This window comes from Corvus hawaiiensis, chromosome 1 (assembly GCF_020740725.1).
Source record: "Corvus hawaiiensis isolate bCorHaw1 chromosome 1, bCorHaw1.pri.cur, whole genome shotgun sequence".
NCBI lineage: Eukaryota > Metazoa > Chordata > Aves > Passeriformes > Corvidae > Corvus > Corvus hawaiiensis.
Genome location: NC_063213.1, coordinates 66,940,892 through 66,960,637, shown reverse-complemented (window position 1 = coordinate 66,960,637; position 19,746 = coordinate 66,940,892). Strand labels below are relative to the sequence as shown.

The 19,746-nt window shown below is 38.8% G+C and overlaps 1 protein-coding gene across 1 annotated transcript in view; it reads right to left on the bottom strand.

Moving 5' to 3' along the window:
* Positions 1 to 2,656: 2,656 nt before the first annotated feature.
* The window catches only part of LOC125328594, a 184,900-nt gene continuing 167,810 nt past the window's right edge, over positions 2,657 to 19,746 (bottom strand). Inside the window, exons 23-24 of the mRNA XM_048309507.1 lie at positions 5,660 to 5,793; positions 2,657 to 4,351 (exon numbers count right to left, since the gene is read on the bottom strand). Coding sequence (XP_048165464.1) covers positions 5,723 to 5,793 — 71 coding nt within the window. The 3' untranslated portion in view covers positions 2,657 to 4,351; positions 5,660 to 5,722. The remainder of the gene's footprint in view (positions 4,352 to 5,659; positions 5,794 to 19,746) is intronic.

The window sequence follows — 19,746 nt, the reverse complement described above, 5'->3', positions numbered from 1 at the left end:
ACTGTTGCTTGGGATACACTGAACAGCAAGAAAAGTACTAGGAAGGATGCAGCCTTAGCTCCAAGGTAATGGATAATCCAGAAATAGCTGTTTCTCTTCCTCAACCTTTTTAAACTGCCACAGGAGACCTCTTTCCACTCAGAGCTCAGTTATTCTTCAGCATCGACTTCTCAACACACCACTTTGGCTTTCAGAAGTAATCTGTTGGACAGGCTAGAAAACCTGTGCTGAATTCCCTCGCCTCCAATGTTTGGCTTCAGTTAGGAGAAGATTTGCCCCAAGACTAAACATGTGTAATATTAAGCGTAACCTTTTCTTAGCTTTATTGTTCTTGCTCCTAAATCTGAATTATGTATACCTTGGGTGTGTTTATGTGTATTTGAGTGAGGGAGAGAAACTCAAATGGGCATGGAAAATGTGGACTCCATTCACCCTACATACGCTGTAATATGAACAGACTCACAGAGGTGTGTGGGCATATATAGACTTAACCACATCTACTGTAAAGAGGAAAAAAATGCTGAGAAGCATTTTGTCATGTTTTCCACTTGGAATGTGTGAGCTGTGGAAACTCAAAGTGATCACATTAATGTTTCTTCTGGTAGTTTTTTTCTGATGCTATTTATTTTTCTTGTGCTATTTGCTTGTTATCGTGTTTTGTTGGGAACTAGACAAGTTTGTGAGGTGGGTTTTTCTCCCCTTTCCCCATATCTTGAATATATGCACACATTTGAATTATGACTTTCCTACAGGAACTAACAGCTGTATGTGCAAATCATGCATATAAATCAATTACCAAGGCCTATGTACTATAAATGCACCCATTAATTAAGCAATGTCAGATGCTATGAACCATGAAGTTCATTACATCTTTAGCATTCAAACCAAGGATTATTTGAAGAAGCAATACTACGTTTACCTAATAGTTAATGAAATTAAGCCGGGTTGTTGCCAACATTCTTATTTTATACCTAATTCAGTGTTTAAATGTTTATGAATAAAACACTAACTGCTGAAAGCAGAAATGTTGAAATGTAATTACTGGTAAGTTATAACGCACTTGAGGACTCATTATACCAGACTTGGGAGTTTTAAGATCACCAGTGTAACACAGTCTCCAAAAACACAGATTTTTTATGGGCTAAAAGCTGGAAAGACATAAATGCTGTTGAATTTGTACTGGCTGAGTGGAAATTTTGATGATCGTGGTAGTATGATTTATGGGTATAACATTTTCCAGTCATTACGTGGTTGCATTTCACCATTGTGACATGATTTGCATATGTGAATATCTCTGCAAATTAACTTCTGATGGGAGCTACATCTGCCTGGATTAAGAAGCTCCTATCTGAAAACCAATCCAGCTGCTACCCTGAAGGACCTACTTGATAAAAGGCAATCTGCAATGTCATCGTATACAGTTTTTCCATATGTATGTCCTGATTTAGATTTAAATGTAAATATTGCATGACAGTATTGGTTACTTTGTTTGGGTTTATTCTGCCAACTATGAAGCACTCAGTGATGTCAATGTGAGGATTACTTCTGCTGTGCAGCACTCTCACTTTCCTCCATTTCAATAGCCTATCCACAGACAGCTACATATCAAGAGCTAGACTGGTATCCATCACTATTGTTCAAAGCCATTCTTAGCCAGATGCATTAAAAAAAATCGAATTTATAAGGAAGCAATGCAAAGGAAAGAAACAAAACCCTAAGACTCTCCAGAAGAAAACCACAAGACACAAGAGATAAAGTCAGACAGTCAGACAGACAGGGGAGCATGGAGGGAAAATGAAATAATATTTTTTTGCAGAATAATAGTAAATTATTATCAGATTCTTCCCGAGCACTTGGCAGAGCCCAGTAACTTTTTTGCAACACACTAAAATAGGAGCTTGAAGGAGGAATTTAAAGGAGAGTCATGAGGCAGGGTTGAGTAGGAATTGTGAAGAAAAGCAAGAGTGTTTTTGAGCACTGCAAAAAAAAAAAGGCAGGGGAGAATAGGGGTGTGTAGAAGCCAACATAATCACTTGGTGTAGAAGACTGAGGGGAGTGTGGAAGAGATACTTGGAGAGTAGTAATACAGCCAAAGCAACTAACAAACAGACTTCTCCTTGGAGTGGCCTTCCAGCTGTTTACCAAAGTGGTTGGATTGCTTTGGACAGGCTCTGAGAAAGCAGCACCTTCTCCAAGATGTAGAGTTGTGTATCTGCAAGGCTCAGGAGGGAGCAACAGCATGCTTTGGAGGGTGGGCAGCAGTGGTGAGAAGCACAGGGATATGCTGCACATGGAAAATGAAGAGAATGAGAGCCTTGTGGACTTCAGAGCAGATCTGAGACACTTCAGAGACAGAAGAGAGGGAGAGGAGCTGGTATTTTTGAGTAGAAGGAAACAGGTCCAGAGGTGAGGTAACAATGGGAGTCAGTAGCAGAGCAAAAGGAGATGCTTTTGTGTTCATGCTGAGAGCACTCAGAAGAGAGAGAAGATCAAGAACCGGAGCCTTTAGTGAGTAAAAAGAAAGGTAAGAGAAGAACCAGAGAAAGGAAGCAACATTGACCTGAGAGAAAAAAAAATTAACATGAGATTTGTGTGCTTTTTTAGGAATAGGAGAAATCAGATATTTTTATTTCATAGGAAGCATTTTGATTTTTACTGATACCAAGATTTTAAGATATATTGCAGGTATTGCACTGAATGTATGAGCTTATCCTTTCTTCTCTCCCAGAAATCTACTAACACTGTTGCTGCTTGAACACACTGCTTTTGTTAAAACAATTCCAATTAAATTTTAAAATTATGACAATATAGATAAATTTATAATGAATTTTACTTTTCACATGAGTTGAAAGCTTGAAATACAGAAGTAAACAGCCAAACCCCAAGTAGTAATTGGAAACTGTTCCAGCTGATCATATGGATAGTCTTAACTAAAGCTTAACTATGTAGAAACCAAAGCCACACAGTAATACTCATACCACAGTTGTAAGTGCATTTGGTCCCAGTGTTGTAAACTAAAATGTTAGTGGAAGCACAGTTCAAAAATGGTTAAAAATAGGAAAAGTGTTCTCCCACTCTCATTCAATAACAGGCAGTAAACTGCAGTGTGTTAAACAACATGAAGTCTAAATGCTAGAATAAATTCACACACATACACACAAAAAAAAGTTAACAAAATATCTGCAGGCAAAGGCATAAATAAGCCATGCCCCAGGAATTAAACACGTGCAAGTGTATGAACCCACCCATTCTTAGACTGAGCAGTGACTTACCAAGTCTTCATGTGAATGTTGCACTAAACAAGAAAAGGATGGCAGAGTCAATGCCACAATATATTTATATATGCCATTTATATATGTGCTCTCAGACTGGAGCTGGATTGCTCCTGCAAGGGCATGGAGGCAGAGCTATTGCCCTGCCTTCAATGCCCTGTATAAATCTAAGTCTGTTGCTTGAAGCCTCAGAACCTGCAGCTGATCATTGCCCAGTACAGCAAGTTACTTCCTCAATGGGTTACATCCAAGGATGTTCAGCACTGCTGAATGCAATCACATGAGAAAAGACGAACAAGTGAAAGACATATACTTAATCTAACCAGTGTTCATGAACAGCAATGAGATTCATTCCAATGCTGGTAATTCTTAAATCAAGACCTCTGATAGCATATATGAATGCAGACTAAGGGAAGGCAGAAAGGATTCTCTCTCTAAAGCACATCTGGTCTCACAAGTTAAGGAGGGGTAGAGAGCAGCATGGGGAAGACTATGAAATTTTTATCCAGTCCAGGCTTTGTTTCCTCATAAAGCAGACGCTTTCAGATCCCACAAATTAGAACTGCAGAGTCAGCAGCACTGAGTGAACTCATTGCCTAATTATAAGTTCCTCCTTATCAGAAAACATTGGTTTTGTTACATTTTGAGATGAGTAGAGGTAAAATTCCTGATATTGTGTGTATATGTTGCCAAGGAAGTTTCATGTACTGATTGTGTGCAATAAGAAATGTAAGAGATTTCTCTCAGTAAGCAAAGTTCACAGGGGCCATATTCACATATCCATCCCAGTGTAATTCCCAAATGGCTTTGTGAAGGTCTGAAGAAGCAAAGGAGTAAATAAACTCGTTCTCTGTCAGATTTACAGCTGTGTCTTCAAGAAGGTCTGCCTTGATTGCTGTCTGTCTCTGTCATTCCCAGGTGGGTTCACACAGAAATCCTTAAATGATGTCAAGAGCAGAGGGAGCTAGAGCAGTGACATATATTGGCTCTCAAATTATTGGGAGATATCTTGATTTTATTTCATCTGGCACCAGGAGTCACTCTTCTGTTCAGCACAGAGAAACACAGCACAATATGTCCTCACAAGGGAAAGGTGAAAAGAAATTTTATTATCTTGGAGCATCAGGTGCTCATTATAGCCAGCAATTAGAAAATCTCAGGTGCTAACAATGCTTATTCAAGCCTTCTGATACAACACACTGTTACATAGGAAATACAGCAAATATCAGGTGTGACAATGCCAAGATTTGGGTTTCTCAACTGAGCTCAAATTAAAAAATCAAAAACAAACAAAAAACCTCAAAACGAATGAACAAAACCAAAAACCACAAACAAATGAAAACAAAAGGCAATGACAACAAAAAACCAATCCACACCAAAAAAAAGCAACTCTTCCCCTATCACTTGGCACATCTAGGTTAGGAAAGAAGAAAGTATGACCCAAGCATACATATTTACTTTTAGAAAGGTTAATTCAGTGGATTTAAGTGTAGGTGATCTTAATGTTCTGCTTGCAATCCCTATGTAACAAGTTGGCAAGACATTTTTGACCATTTTAAGTAGACTTTGAGCCTTAGAAGGCACTTGCTATGTTTACAAATATGGACTAATGTTTTGCATATTGTATATTTTAGATAGGTTTTGAGCACAAAAAATCCCTGTAGCACAGGGATTTAGTTACAATTTTGCCACTCAAGATTCTGTGGAACAATTTTAGGTAGTTCCTTCAGAAGGAACACAACTATTGCAGCACAGATATACCTTTTGCTGGTTTTGGTTGATCAAACCTAGCCCAAGAGCACAAAGGGCCCAGGGGAAGCTAATGGAAATATTCCCTCTGTCTTCTGTGGTCACTGTGTTAGGCTCTGTGTGCTTTTACTGTTTCATGATTACCTACTAGTCAATGATACTGGTCAAAAATACTGGTATTTTAGTCTCATTCCCCAAAATTAGGACACTCAGTCCTTCTCCCATTTAGTATTTTGGTCCAGAGTGCTCTAGGAAAAAAGAATGAATTATCATCCTGCCTTTAGGGATGCATAGAACAGTAGGACAAGACAGAAAAGCCTGCACTGGCAATATTTCAGCTGTACTTGCATGGTGGATAAAGAGAGTCCTTTTATTTTTGCGTATGTTCATAAGAGGCCAGAAAAAACAATGCAATCTTTGGCATTACAGTGTAAGTCCTTCAGCAAGTGTTCTAGATATGCCCAGACGGGTATGTGGACTTGCTTTAAAATTAGATACACTGATCTTTTCATGATTCTGTTTAAGGTCAGAATAAATTTCTTTTTCATTGTTTTTAAACAACGGAAGAACATTTTCATTTATCTCTTCACTGCACTGACTTCCTCTAAGACCATTATTGAATAAACAAAAAAAATTACCTTGTATTCCTTCAGTTCCTGCTCAGTAAGCTCAAGAAGTTTCAACTACCAGGATCCCATTTTTCATCTAGGAACCCACACATCCAGAGAATTGTTGGTCTCTGTCTCTTCTTTTTTTTTCATTTTCATGGGATCTGGAGAAAAAATGGCTTTTCTCAGAATATTACACCAGCAGCCCTATCTTGTTTGTCTTAATCACCAAAGAAGTTTATCTCTGCCTCAGTTGCTTGAGTAATAACTGATTATTTTCCTGAGTGAGGTGAAGGGGATCACATCCTACAATATTGTCATACCCCTTTTCTTTGGTTGCCATGCAGCGCTCGTGACAGCTCCCTGGTGTAGATGGTCAAAGTTCCAGCTGATTTTAGAGAGAGCAGTGTTTCATCCAAGGTTGTACAGTGAAATGCACATCCAGGTGTCAGGCACTGTGGGCATTCACTACTCCACAGTTTGAAATAACTCTTTCTATACTTTGCACTCTGTAAACTTCAGCCTGATCTAAGGCAACTTTGGCCCTAAGGCCCTGAACCCACTTACTCATGTTTCTCTAGATCTCACTTCTCTTGGCCTTGCTTCTCTTGTATTTAAGTTCTTGGTGTTGTAGTCAGGATTGCATTGCAGTTTTTCTGTCAGGTCCAATGTCTGGGCAGAAAGCTGATCTGGGACTGGTGAAGCAAGGATTTGGCACCTCTTTCTGTAAAGCACTGGGGTATCCGGAGGGTTTTTGATGGAAAATGAAATTCTGTTCAATGGCATTCTGGGGTAGCAGATAAAACATAATTTGGTCCTGGGATACCTACAGTATAGAAGAACCTAAAAAAAACTGTGAGGATTTCAATGATAGAAAAAGTATAATATTTTAACAGAAATTGTACTGTCATGAACAGCCTCATTAGTTTTTCTTTGATAATTAGCTGTAACTGTTTAAAAATTATTAGCTGTATTGAAACAAAGACTTTTGAAAGAGAACCAGCATGAATACTTATTGTTAGTGAATTAATTCAGAAAAGCCTTGATTAAGCAATATACACCTAATTTCACAAAAAAATGCTGAATTTTTTCCCTGAAGATTAACTGTGAATTCCATTAATATGAAGAAAGTTATGTCTGATTATCAATTAGGGCTTTGAGAAAGTATACTCTTGTGCTGTGTTAGCCTGAGTCACATACGCAGAGGACCCAAAAAGAGTGGAGTTAATGGCTTCAGCTTGTCTTTGTGTAGGTAGGACCTATGTTAAGGCTCAGGAGTGTCTGTGATCCCCAGTTACCTCTGGCAGGTCACTTTGTGCTTGACATCTGGAGCACAGAAGGAGCAGTAGCCGAAAAGCTCCTGCCGAAGGCAGCTGCACCAATAGGTTGATTTTTCTCAGGTCTTGCCCATTTTGTGGTCACTTGTGCCCCAGATGCTACAGAATTAGTACAGTCCCTTTGTGTGGCCAGCACATGTTCCTCCAAAGCCTCAGGGAGTCAGCAAGCACGGCAGCATGGGAGGATGAGGATGGGCTAGCCCCAAAAGCAGGAAGGCACCTGCCCAGCTGCACACCAAGCTCCCCTAGATGAGAGATTCTGTGACTCTGTGCAGCATTGTCACTGCTGGAGCCTCCACCACTGCCATGAACACTCAACCACTGCCATGACCCCCCCATGAAAGCAGCCAGGCAGTCTGTGGTGCACCACCAGAACCCCAGGACACGTCCCATATGGCACCACCCCTGCTGGCTGTCCCTTGCTCTCCTTGCACCCTGGCATCAAGTTGGCTGTGTCTCTGGGTGCCCTTTGTGAGGCTTTCTCACAACCAGTGTGCATGAGAAGGGCAACAAAGTGAGGACTTTCATGGGTTAATTGCTCAGCTGTCTGTGTTTCACAGCAAAGGCTAGGGTTATTGTGTCTGAGTCTCTTACCCAGGTAAAATAACACTCAAACATTTCTTCCAAAGCAACCCTTGGCTGCCTAATGAATCAGGATATTCAAAAGACATAGCTTCAATTTTATTATAAAAACAAAATAATATAAAATTGTGAAAAGGATATGATACAAAAATGTGTAAGACAGATTTGCAATTAATTCTCCTTTTTCTTCCCTGGAATTCAAACATACCTCTTAGAACAAATGGGCTGAGGCTTGGGACAGTAATAAATCTTTGATTTTAATATAATTTTGAAAGAATCACACATCTCTAAAAGATTAGGGAAATATAACTTTATTTTAATGCGAGTAGTATTTTACTGGACCCTGGCAGGGTATAAGAGAAATTATCATTTTCTCATTAGTCTAACTGCCAGCTAGCTCTTCTTACTTTCCTTTTCTTCACAATGGAGGGTGTCTCAGATAAAATGCTACTTAATCAAATTAAGAGGGAGTAGATTTCTAAAGAATGAGTTTCAGAAGGAATCAGGCCAGAAACTTAGCGTGTTCAACACTTCAAATGCTTTTTCAAGTTCCAGGCTTCAGTGGTATTTAATTGTTTTCTTGGGTCAGGTCGTAATAGTTTGGCTTTCAGATTAAAGCAGGGAAAATTTTTATGAGACAAAAAGGTGCCATCAAATGGATTTATGAAAATATAGACAAGTTGTTGAACTTCTTGTCAAAATAATTTCTTTCAAGAAATTCAGCGCTGTCAGTGCATTCATTTTGTAATTAAATGTTTTGACAATTCAGGTTGAAACAATCATTTGTTTGAAAATTCCTTTTTGCTATACAGTTGTGAAGTGTGAAATCAAAACCACATCTGACTTGATTCTTTTCTAATCAATTGTTCAAAATAACTGAGTTTCATGCCAAACTGAAATAATTCCTTTTTGAGCTGTCAGAACTGCTGACGAATGCAAAAAAAGGAAGGAGCTGGAATAAAAGCAGTTTGTGTACAGAACTCAAAATCTGTGGGCTACAAATAGAAGATCCTTCATGGATAGTCTATTATAAGTTTGGTTATTCAATTGTCATCTGCAGTTGTGTTAACTGCTGTGAATGCAGAGTAACTATACAGTCCATTTTAGTATGTATATTGAAAACAATACTTAATTACTTCAATCAGGACACATTCATCTTCTAGAAAGAACTGTCTAGTTGTTAGTCACTTGTGACTAATCCTTCATTTTTGTATGATGCTCACTGTAAAAACTCCCACAGGGACCACCTGTTGCGTCAGGCTCTGTACAAATCAGGATTGTGAGATATCACAGCCTGGTCCAGATCTGCTGGCTGCTTTGTTGCAATGGGATCCCACTGCAGTGTCCAGCATGTTACAAAAGACTGGAGTAGGAACTAGATCCAGACCATTCAGAAACCCTCTCCAGAGGCAGACCCTTCCTTCCCTCCTTTTCCTCAACACAAACCTCTCTTTGTGATAGGCTCCTGGTAATGATCTACCACAAAGTTCTCGGCCCAAAGCTTTAGAAGGCACGACAGCATTTGGGCCTCAGGACAGCAACTGAACACAAGCTGAATTCCAGGGTGGAGGAGATGCATTCTTGTAGGGCAACTCAAATGTGAGATTCTCAATGTCGATCTCCAAGGATTGGTAACCATCCTGGTTTGGTAACACCAAATCTTGGAAGAGATATGGCAATAGTGCTCTGTACTTATGCTGCTGCAGAAAAACCTCGGGCTAGACACAGATGCACAGGTCTCAGACTGTCTATGTCAGATATGACAGATCTGCCATACCAGAATCCTACCCATCCTTGCTTGTTTGTCCCCCAAGTATGGTTTTTAGGGACAGCATGATAGTAAAATACAGAGATGAAGGTGTATCACACACCCTCCTGTCTCCTCAAGGGTAGAACAACTGTGTAGACCTCTGGTAAACATCATTAGGCTTAGAGCAGTTCCCCTCAGACTGATCTCACCTCCCATGTTCAAGTCCTTCATGGAGACTCAAGGTCTCACTTCTCACTTTCAAGTCCGTTAAGGAGAGCAGGTTCCATTTGCACTTACTCAGAGTGATATGATTCTGGCAAAAAAGACAACTTTCTCACATGAAGAAGCACATCTGTTTGAAATGGTTCCTAACCCTTCTTTGGGAAACAGGTCAGCTAGGGAAAACCTTGTCTGCTCTCTGGTGGGACATTGAGGTGAGGGCATGGGGAACGAGGCATTAAGGGGAAGAGGTATATCCACAGTTAACAGTCCTTTTCTCAAGCTGAGTTCCTGAAGAGAAAGACAGCAAAATTAATGAGAATAGAGCTTTGCTTTGCTCTTTCACAGATCTGTGATTCAGAGGGTGTAATGTGAAAATGTGTGATTTTCTTCTGAAGGGACAGCTATGGCATATGTGATATACATGAAAACCACTAGAATCTTGCAAGAGCCTCTGAAAGCTCATCCATCTCCATTTACCAATTTTCTCCCTTCTTCTGCCCCATATAGCATAATCAGATTGCCAAGTGTCTAAGGGGAGGTGCCAAATACGTTGAAATAAGTACTTCCATAGGGAAAGAGTTTGTGTTTTTAAAGCATTTCAAGAGATTGCTTTATTCCTTTTTTTCCTTAAGTAATATCAATTGAGTAATGAACATGAAGTGGAATTAGCTGAGATAAATGTGATACAGACCAAAAAAAAAAAAAAAATTGAACAGAAAATTGGACAGAAGGGTTTCTGAAACTAGCCATACAGAAATGAAGAAAGTCATGTAACCAAGAGCAACATACTGCAGATTTTTGTTCTAATTGTTAAAAAAATGTTCCCTCCCACTCTTGGAACTTCCAGTCCAAGTTTAAGCCTGAAGCAAATTTTTACAGTAAAGTTATAAAGCCATAAAACCAGAGGTTTATAATGGAAACACTGGCACAATTCTAACTAAAGTGTTGTGCCATGGGGTGCCTCTATAATAAAAAAAGAGTCTCTGAGCTTGTATGCCAGCCAGAAATCTAGCAACACCCAAAAAAAATGGACAGAAGTAGAAGAGACATCAGCAATACCATTTCTGAGATAAAGAAAGCACACAAAGTCCTATGGAGTAAAGGGTTACAAACAAACAATTTGTCACAGCTTTGAATAAATACAGAATGGGAACCACACTTTGAGAAAATGATGGGTTATTAAGGTATGGAATTTAATATCATTGTCAATCTATAAAACTTTTACAACCTAGTCTTATTTGCACAGAGATTACATCCCCAAAGCTCAGTGCCAAAGACACATGTTAATAAGCTCACAACTTTTAATTAAGCAATATGTATAAGTAGATTCCCATTAAGCCGTGATTTGTGGGCTAGTTCATTACAGTGGGTTCCAGCCACCAGACACATATTCAATACAAATCAAGCAGCCTGCATATTATCCAGCTTAATGTGAGCCTACTTGGGATATTTTATCACCACTTCAGATTGGTGGTTCAGAGAACTATATTTTTTTCTAAGACTTGGGGCAGTGACCAGAACCTTATAATGACCCCATGTTGTTTTCTTAATGAAACTATCCATCTGAACTGTTTAGTTGCAACTGGTAATTAATCACACAGTTAATCATAGTTCTGTTATATACAACATGTATATGACATTCAGCCAGAACACATTTTCTCTCATTTAAATTAAATGTGTAAACTAAGGCACAAAAGAAGGAAATATGGATACTAACGAATGCAACAATAAAAAAAATTCACACATTTTACTCCAAACAGAGTGATGACATTTTCCAGGTCTTGGAATAGCTCTCTTTTGAGTTCCTGAATTATGCTAAAATTTCTGCCCCCAGTTTGTGACATGGTGTCAAGTGGAATTTTTTCAATCAGCTTTACTCATGACAGTGTGGCATGCCATTTCACATTTTTCTTGCTTAGACGGATTTCCCATTGATTACATCAGCAGTGAGGATTGTACAGCAATTTGATGCTACAGTCTTAAAAATAAGATGGATATCCTGCAATATTTAACATTTTTTTATTTTTTGCAGGAGTTATTAGTTCATGGATCATTGGATGATCATCTAGGAGAAATTATTACAGTCAGATATTTGGAAAATAATACTTTATCATAGCATTTTCTTTTGGTATTCCTTCCATAACAATAAGTGGATGAATTAACTTTGCTACACATTTACAGTTATCAAGAGTGACAATTGTTTTTAACAGCCCTTTGAGTAAGGATTCTACTGTATTTCACTGTAAGGAAATACGCATTTTATTTACCGACTGACCTTTTCTCTGTAACCTCTCTTTAGCCCTCATAAAACATACACAAAATATTTAGGGTTGATTTTTTTTTTGGTTTATATTTTCTATATTGCTACTGAAATATTCTCTAAACGACCAATCTTAGATAACGTAATGATACTACCAAGAGCTTTCCAGTATTTATTTAGAAAGCAGAATTTGCCATTGAGCTCCAGGTTCATCTTATTCAGTATCTTTCTAACACCAGCAGCTTAGCCATGAGGTTTTATGAAACCAGGGAGGCAATAAGACCCAGTAGAGGAGACTCCAGGATGACAGAGAAAAGAGTGAGCTCCTGAGAAGATGTGAACCACAAATCAAGAAGACAAGGAGAAGAGAAAGATCATAATTAGCCATAGCTCTAAATGTAACAAGAAGAATTTTTCAATCAATATGGTAAGCTGCTTGTAGCCAATTAAAAGACTGTAAAGTAGGGACAATGCCATATGTAGATTAGGCTAGTCTCGTAAAAAGAGCCTTGAAGCAGTGTTGCATAGTTCATGAATTGATTTTCCTCAAAGGCCGGAGAAAAAGGAGCTGCAATAACCCAGTCCTATAGTAACAAAAGTGGTACCTCAGAAAACACATTTCAGTGGCAAATGAGTCAGAGGAGTTTTACACATCCTTTTTATACCAAACTTTTGCTTCACCTAACCATCTTTCCTAAGATGATGCTCGTGCAAAACTATAATGCAGAGGATTTGGGGGTTGGGGTTTTTTTATGATTACACTATTTCTGAATAAACTAAAGCAATGCAGACCTGGGAGAACCTGTGCCGCTGCTTTCAGCTTTAATTCACCCCTGAATCCTAGCACTTTGCCTTTGCCAACTCTATGGGATATTGCAGCATATGGAGGAGTGAGGAAACTACTACATTTGCCAGAAGCTAAAGTGTTAAAAACAGTCTCCTACAGAGGAAGCGTGGAGTCAAGGAAAACACCCAGACATATAGCTGTTGAGACAGGAGCAACATTACAGCCATTAAAATCAAATGTCAAAGAAGGAACAATGCCTATTAGCTTTTAGAAACCAAAAATGAACAGTTCAGCTTTATCAAACAAATGGGTTGCACTATCCAATTACTAACTTCTGATAAGCACCATGTCAATTTTGAAATTGTACTGCTGAGTCCATGGAGAAGAAAAAATAAATCTGAGTTATCCACATAACAAGGATAAAAGGAAGCCAAACTGCTACAATCCTGACCTAATTACCCAGGCAAATCACTCCCCTTTCTGGAACCTTGTAGAGCCGGTAGAAACACTGCAGTATTAGCTGACAAAGCTCTGACCTTGCATGAAGCCCCTTTTCTCTCCTCTTCATGTCCCATCTGATCAGAAGCCTTGAGAACTCCTCTGACTGGGTCCCTCACCCAAAGCAGTATCTATCGCAGCATCTTTGTATTGCATCCTACCCAGGAGCATAAAATCTGGGACTGCGCATGGCTCTGTTGAGTGGGCTTTGGAAGTCTGCAGCCTGCAGAGTGGATGCGACTCCTTATCCAGCACACAGAATTTTGCACGGCTTCACAGAGCAGCTGGCACAGGTACTAGAGGAAACTACTATCCTATTTGCTTCTTAAGGCTGGTGTCCATTGTGTTCAGGGAACATACAGAGGCTTCCATTCCTTCTTCAGTGTTGTTAAGTCCGAAGCTGGTTGGCAACTCCCATTTTAGTGCTATTTTTTACCCCAAGGTACGTGAGTGGTAAATTAGGCACGGGTTGAGTTTCTCAGCAGTAGAGTATATAATTGAAAGGATAATGAGAATAATAATAAAAAAAGCTCATAAATTACATTTTATGTAATGTAATATGCACACACTTCCTGCTTTCTTTTTCATCTCAGTCTAAAATGAGCATTAAAGTCCATGTTTCATCCTCAGCCGGTGGGCTGTCTGTAAGGACTCCTAACTCAAGGTCTGTCTTATCACTCACAACATTCATAATCAAATAAGAAACACAGGATTTCCAAACAAACCTTTAAACCAGACACACACACAGGGGGCAGAAATCCACTTCAGTCACAGTTGCGTTGGATGAGGGAATGACAGCATCACTCCCACCTGTCCTCACCACCCTTCTCTCAGAGATGACTGCACTCAGAACTGCTGGTAGAGTTGCTTGTGTGAATGCTCTCACACCTGCTTTGGCTAAACGTGGCCCTGTGAAGCTTGAGCAGCTGGAGCAGAACATATTTGCTGCTCAATCTGAAATGGGTGAGGGAAAGCTCCCATGGGAGCTTCTCCTGCATGAAAAAGCAGCTGTAGATGATCTCTTCAGGTGGCACAGCTGTGCTCGAAGGAGAGCATGTGTCCACAACAATAGCAAGGATAGAAGAGGAAAGCTAGAAATTAGTAACCTGAATGCAACATCTCTCAATCTGTGCTCACTGTTTTCTTTTGGACCAAGCCATGCCTGTATTGGCTCTTTTGACACCGTTTCTAAAATCCCTCAGGCTGTCAGAGGGGCAGAGACGAGCCTTCACCTTATACATTCAGCCCCAGACTCAGGTAAAATGTTGCATTCCTGATAAGGTAGATACATGTGCATAAGGCCATTAGTTCATAGTGAAAAGTCAGCATTTAAGTGTTCTTGGTAGGCCAATGTAACATGGTAAGATTTTCAGTGCTTGAAAAAGAGCAGGGGGGAGAAGGGGGAGCAGAGGAGAATAGGGGGCTGCAACCCATTCCTGTCCACCACTTGTTAATGAAAAAAATCATGTGTTGAGACAATTAAAAAATTTAGCCTTTTTCCTCTCTAACTTGAAAGATATTATGAAAAAAGTAATGCATGTTGTCTGATAGTTCAGAGACTCTCTAATATATTCACAGATAATATCTGTGGAAAAAAGACAAAAGCCTTTTAACTGTGATTTTTTATTCCAAGATAGAAAATAAAGACTTCAACAGCATCAACAACAGACTAAACTTTTGAAAGGTTTAAAATACAGAGCCCTTGCCACTGAAATCTGTCCTCTCATTCTGTACACATGAGCACACACATACATGCATATTCTTGCACAGATTTTAGACACAATCATAGCTGTCTGCTGCTCCAAATTCACTGTGAATGGTGAATTTCTAAAATTCATCTGAAATAAGAAGAGAAAAAAATCCTTTCTTTTTTTTTCATTTTTATTATTTTATTATGTAAGGACTCCATGCCTTTGAAGTAGGAGGCCATTATAAATATGTCGTAGTGCAGATGAAGTTTTCCAATTTCATTAACAAGTAGCAAGATCTGTGCATATATCTCCCACACAGAATGTTTTAGAAATATGCCCTATTATGTCTAGTTAAGTCAACCTTGTGTCATTATTTCCTATTAGTGTATATGACAGGATTGGCATACCCAGGAAAGATGCATCAGAACCATTACGTGCCAGCCAGGAAAATGAAAAAAGAAATTCTATGTTTCAAAAACTACATTAATTATACTGTCCTCAAATATTTTGAGAAGGAAAGGTTCTATTGGTAAAAAAAAAAAAAGGTCTGTTGTTTTAAGGTTTAAGGAAGTACTTTGAATAAAGTTCTAGTAAAACAGAAAAAAAAAGGCCAATTTTGGAGTGTATATTTAAGTAGAAAAAGACAGGGAAATGAGAATGAAAAATCTACTGCATGAAGAGAAGAAAGCATTGCTTAAATGCCTTGTTTTTTAACACATTTTTTTAAAATGATACATTTTATTTTTCAAAGGAAACTTTTTAAAATAGGTCTATATTTTGCAAAACACTACTTTCAGGTCTAATATCATTATCCTACACTATTAATGGAAAGACTTCTGCTGTATAACGCTACATTGATTTCACCAAAATGTTAAGCACACATTAAGCAAAAGTGGAAAGAGTACCTGTTTTGGGAAGATCACATAATTTCCACAGAACCCCAGAAATGTAGGGCCAGAAGAAAACTCAAAACACCTCCACCCATCATTTGTAGTAAAAACAGATTAACTACATCACTTCCTATATGTTTCTCTTTATTGCTGAGTTGACCTTGACTGGACATCAGTTGCCCACCAAGCTGCTCCATAGCAGGATGGGGGGGAGAAAATAAGATGGAAAAAAACCCTCATGGGTCAGGATAAAGGTAGTTCAATAAATTGGAAGCAAAGGGAAACAAAAGATTTTATTCCCATCAGCAGGCAATGTCTGGCCACTTCTCAGGAAGCAGAGCTTCAGTACTTGCAGCAGTTGCTCCGGAACACTAATGTCATAAATAATGAATGCCACCCTGTTGTCCTTCTTTCTCTTAGCTGTTAGTGCTGAGCAGGTGCCATATGGTATGGAATACCCTTTTGGTCTGTTTTAGTCAGCTGTCTTGGCTGTGTCCCCTCCCATCTCGTTGCCCATCCCCAGCCTACTGGTGAGGGGGAGAATGTTGGAGAGAGAACGTGAGCGTGTCCCAGCAATGGCCATAACACTGGCATGGCAGCAGCACCTTTCCAGCTGCCAATAAAAAGGACAGCACTGTGAGGACTGCCATGGGAAAATGAACTCCATGTCAGCCAAACTCAATACACTTCACAAAGAAAACAGCTTTCAAACTTAGTCATAAGAGAAACTCAAAATTGAATTCCCCAAAGAATGACACTACATGGAAAATGAAGGTCTCAAAATAGCTTCATGCATATTGATCTTGTAATTTCTATATCTGAAATGTAATTTTCTCTCCTTCTAACATTTGATCTGGATAGTGAAGATGCATCTGTTGTTCAGACTTTGGACCATCTCCTGCATGTGTCATTTCCAAGAATTTTGTTGTGTATCTCCTGACAAGTGACTCCTGTTTAGGAGGAGGCAGTGGCTTAGGAATGGCTTGAGACTCAGAAATGTTTATGACTTCTCACATCTTCCACGTCTTCAGACAACAGATTTGATTGTCTTCCAACACCCATTGCCATGGAGGAAAAAATGTTGCTACGTGATACAAAGGTAGCCCTCAATGTCAAAACCTCTTGTGCTGTAAATTCTCACATCTCCATTGTCTTTGAGCAGCCAAGAAGTACCTTTGCTGAAGATCAGGCTCCCCATCTTTAGATTACTGGATAATAATATCCTATCAAGGAGATATAAGAGGGAATCAGAAAAGCTCATCAAAATGTTCGGTGACATGGCAGCAGATTTATGAGAAAAAAAAATGTCATTATAAAGAAGAAAAAAAAAAGGAAAGGTCATATTCATTAGTAAGAAAGGAAGACCTAAAGAAAGTACAGGAAATTATAGATCTACCAGTACTTTGGAGTTTTGTTGTTAAGAGAGAGGGAGGATTTCTTAGCACGTTTATTAAAATGAGGTACTACTTCTCTTTACTTTTACATTTTCAATCTTTTTATTATCATAGCAATACATCTTCTAACTGCTTCCTTAAGCATTACAGTGGATTTATTTAATAAAACTGAGGACTGAGCATCACTGAAAATACTGTTTCCAATGGAATACTCTCATGCTGTGATTGGTGAAGTGCTAAGTAATTTGCATTTAATGCTAGCACATACCACTTAGCACTATATTTAACTAAATGATGAAAATCACTCATTTTTCATCCCCTTGCTTAACTGGTGCTCAGTGTAATCTATCTACTGTACTGTGAGCCTAGCTCCAGATATATTCTAATAGACCCTGCTCTCCAATCTACAACAAGCATTTTAATTTTTAATTCATAGTTATGTCTTTATCCTTTAATAGAACAGAACTACAGATGGGGAGTATGTTTTAGATAATAAGAGCACAGTAGGTACCCAGGGAAACTACACCACTAAAAGGATTCTTTATTTACACTTTTCAGTAATGACTACATATATATAGCTACACAGGAGAAAATTGTTGCAAAGGAACACTGCGTAGACAGGCAATTACTATCCAGCTATAACTGAGCATTATGGATGATGCTGCTGATAAGAGCACTTCAGAAAACAATTTCAAAGCCAATACCACCCACTGCATATTGACCAACAAACATGGGAACTCATAGGATGCAAGTAATCAATATTAATAGGTAAGATGCTACATTTAAAAAAAAAAATTAGGTAAATTTACCTAATATTTAAACATAGTTTAAATTCAGCTTTCACAAATATGTAATGTACAGAACTGTACATCCTAGATCAAATGAAAGTCAGTGGAGACATTCCAATATAACTGGAGGAATAAAAGTAGTCAGTCAAGTCCTTCATGCTGAACAAAGTTTCAGTACTAGATCCACATTTGTTAGAAAAATCAACACAGTCCTATCAGAATCAAGCTATGGTGGTTCCACGGTTCCACACATAAAGTCAGTCCTACCAATCAGACTAAATTCCAACACTGTATTACCAACACTGAAGTCAAAATCTCACAGAACCAGACTGGGATATCTTAACTCAGTGGTGAGAAACCCAGGGTATAATATAGCCCAAAGGGATTTTTACCATTATAGTCAGTCATGTTGAAAGGCAAAACTGAGGCCAAGGAGATGCACATTGTAAGATGCTGCCCACAGCATCTTGGTACTGTTACTCAGAAACTGCAATAGGTTACAGGGTGGCTTCTCTTCAGTTAGTTTCTCTTCCAATGTTATGCAGAAAAGTTTAAAGTGTCAACAGACAAAGCAAACATTAAAAGGCTGTTATGAGAGAGAGAAGTTATCCAAGTAATATCTTATGCAATAAAAGCCACAAAAATCACATCAATTCCTGTAGATATTCAGAAGCTTTTTAATACCACTTCTATCTGGGTGTAAGTCATAAAATAATCACACACATGCACATGCACACAAACTGGAAAAAAAACAACACGAAGTGGAAACCAAACCATGCACACCCAAATTAAAACTGTGCTCAGGAGTGACATTTAAACCTTTAGATTACTACCTAAGGTCATTTAATATTTATTCAGGTGGATGAGAACTATAGATAAAAGTAATACTATTAATCAACAGTGCTCAAGATATTGGGTAAGACCTTACAAAGGCAAATGCATTTGAAAAAGTTTTACCATACCAGTGTGAACAAAGGGACAACAGAAAATCATAACATGCTAGAAAAATGTCACTGATTGCTATGTTAATTGATTACAGAATTCTACATAAATGATTCAAAATAGCAGTAAGGTAAATTTCTTCCCATTTCCAGCTTCATTTTCAGGACAAAAAGGGAAGACTGAATCAGGATGCTGACAGTCTGCCCTGTATTTCTCTCTTTGCCTCTGACTTTGATGGCCTTGAGTGAATGATTTCGCTTTCTTGCCTGTGTTCCCCTTCCCACCTTCCTCTGTTATCTCTCATAGTTCCTGCCTTTGGGACATGGACAGTTTCTGATACATTTGTATGGAGCCAAATAGAATAGGCACTGATTGGTTCTAAATAAAGAGAACTGCCTGGTTCTAACTTTAATACTACTAAGAAAGCACAAACATAACCTCCAGGTTGCTTTAAGCTGCTGTAGCTCACAGGGAAGCAGGTATGGCCACCACGAAAACCTCAGCAAAAACAATCTCTCGGATCTTGTAAATTTTGCAGCATGTTGGGACTTGGCTACAGAACTGGTAGATGAAGCCATCATTGCTCCTCTTCTGGGCATTCTCACAGTCTTGCAATTACAATAGCATTGTGCTTTGAACAATTACTGAAAACACTGTCAATGTTTTAGTCATGAAACTTGAAAAACAAATCAGCAATATTTTCTCCACCACAGCTAACAGGTACAAGCAAAGCTGAAAAAGCAGAAACAAGTAAACCTGAGAAATCTAGGAATGTCCCACAGCTGGGAAGGGAAAAAAAAGTCATAGGAAATAATTATGTTTGCATGATCCAATCTGTGATCTGATCCCGTGAGTTCACCACACTGCACACTTGTTGAAGCCACAGAGGAGCTACGAAGGGAGCATTCACAGGACAACACTGCATGGGCAGAGATGTGGCCGTCAGAAACGTAAATCCTATCAGGCAGTAGCGATA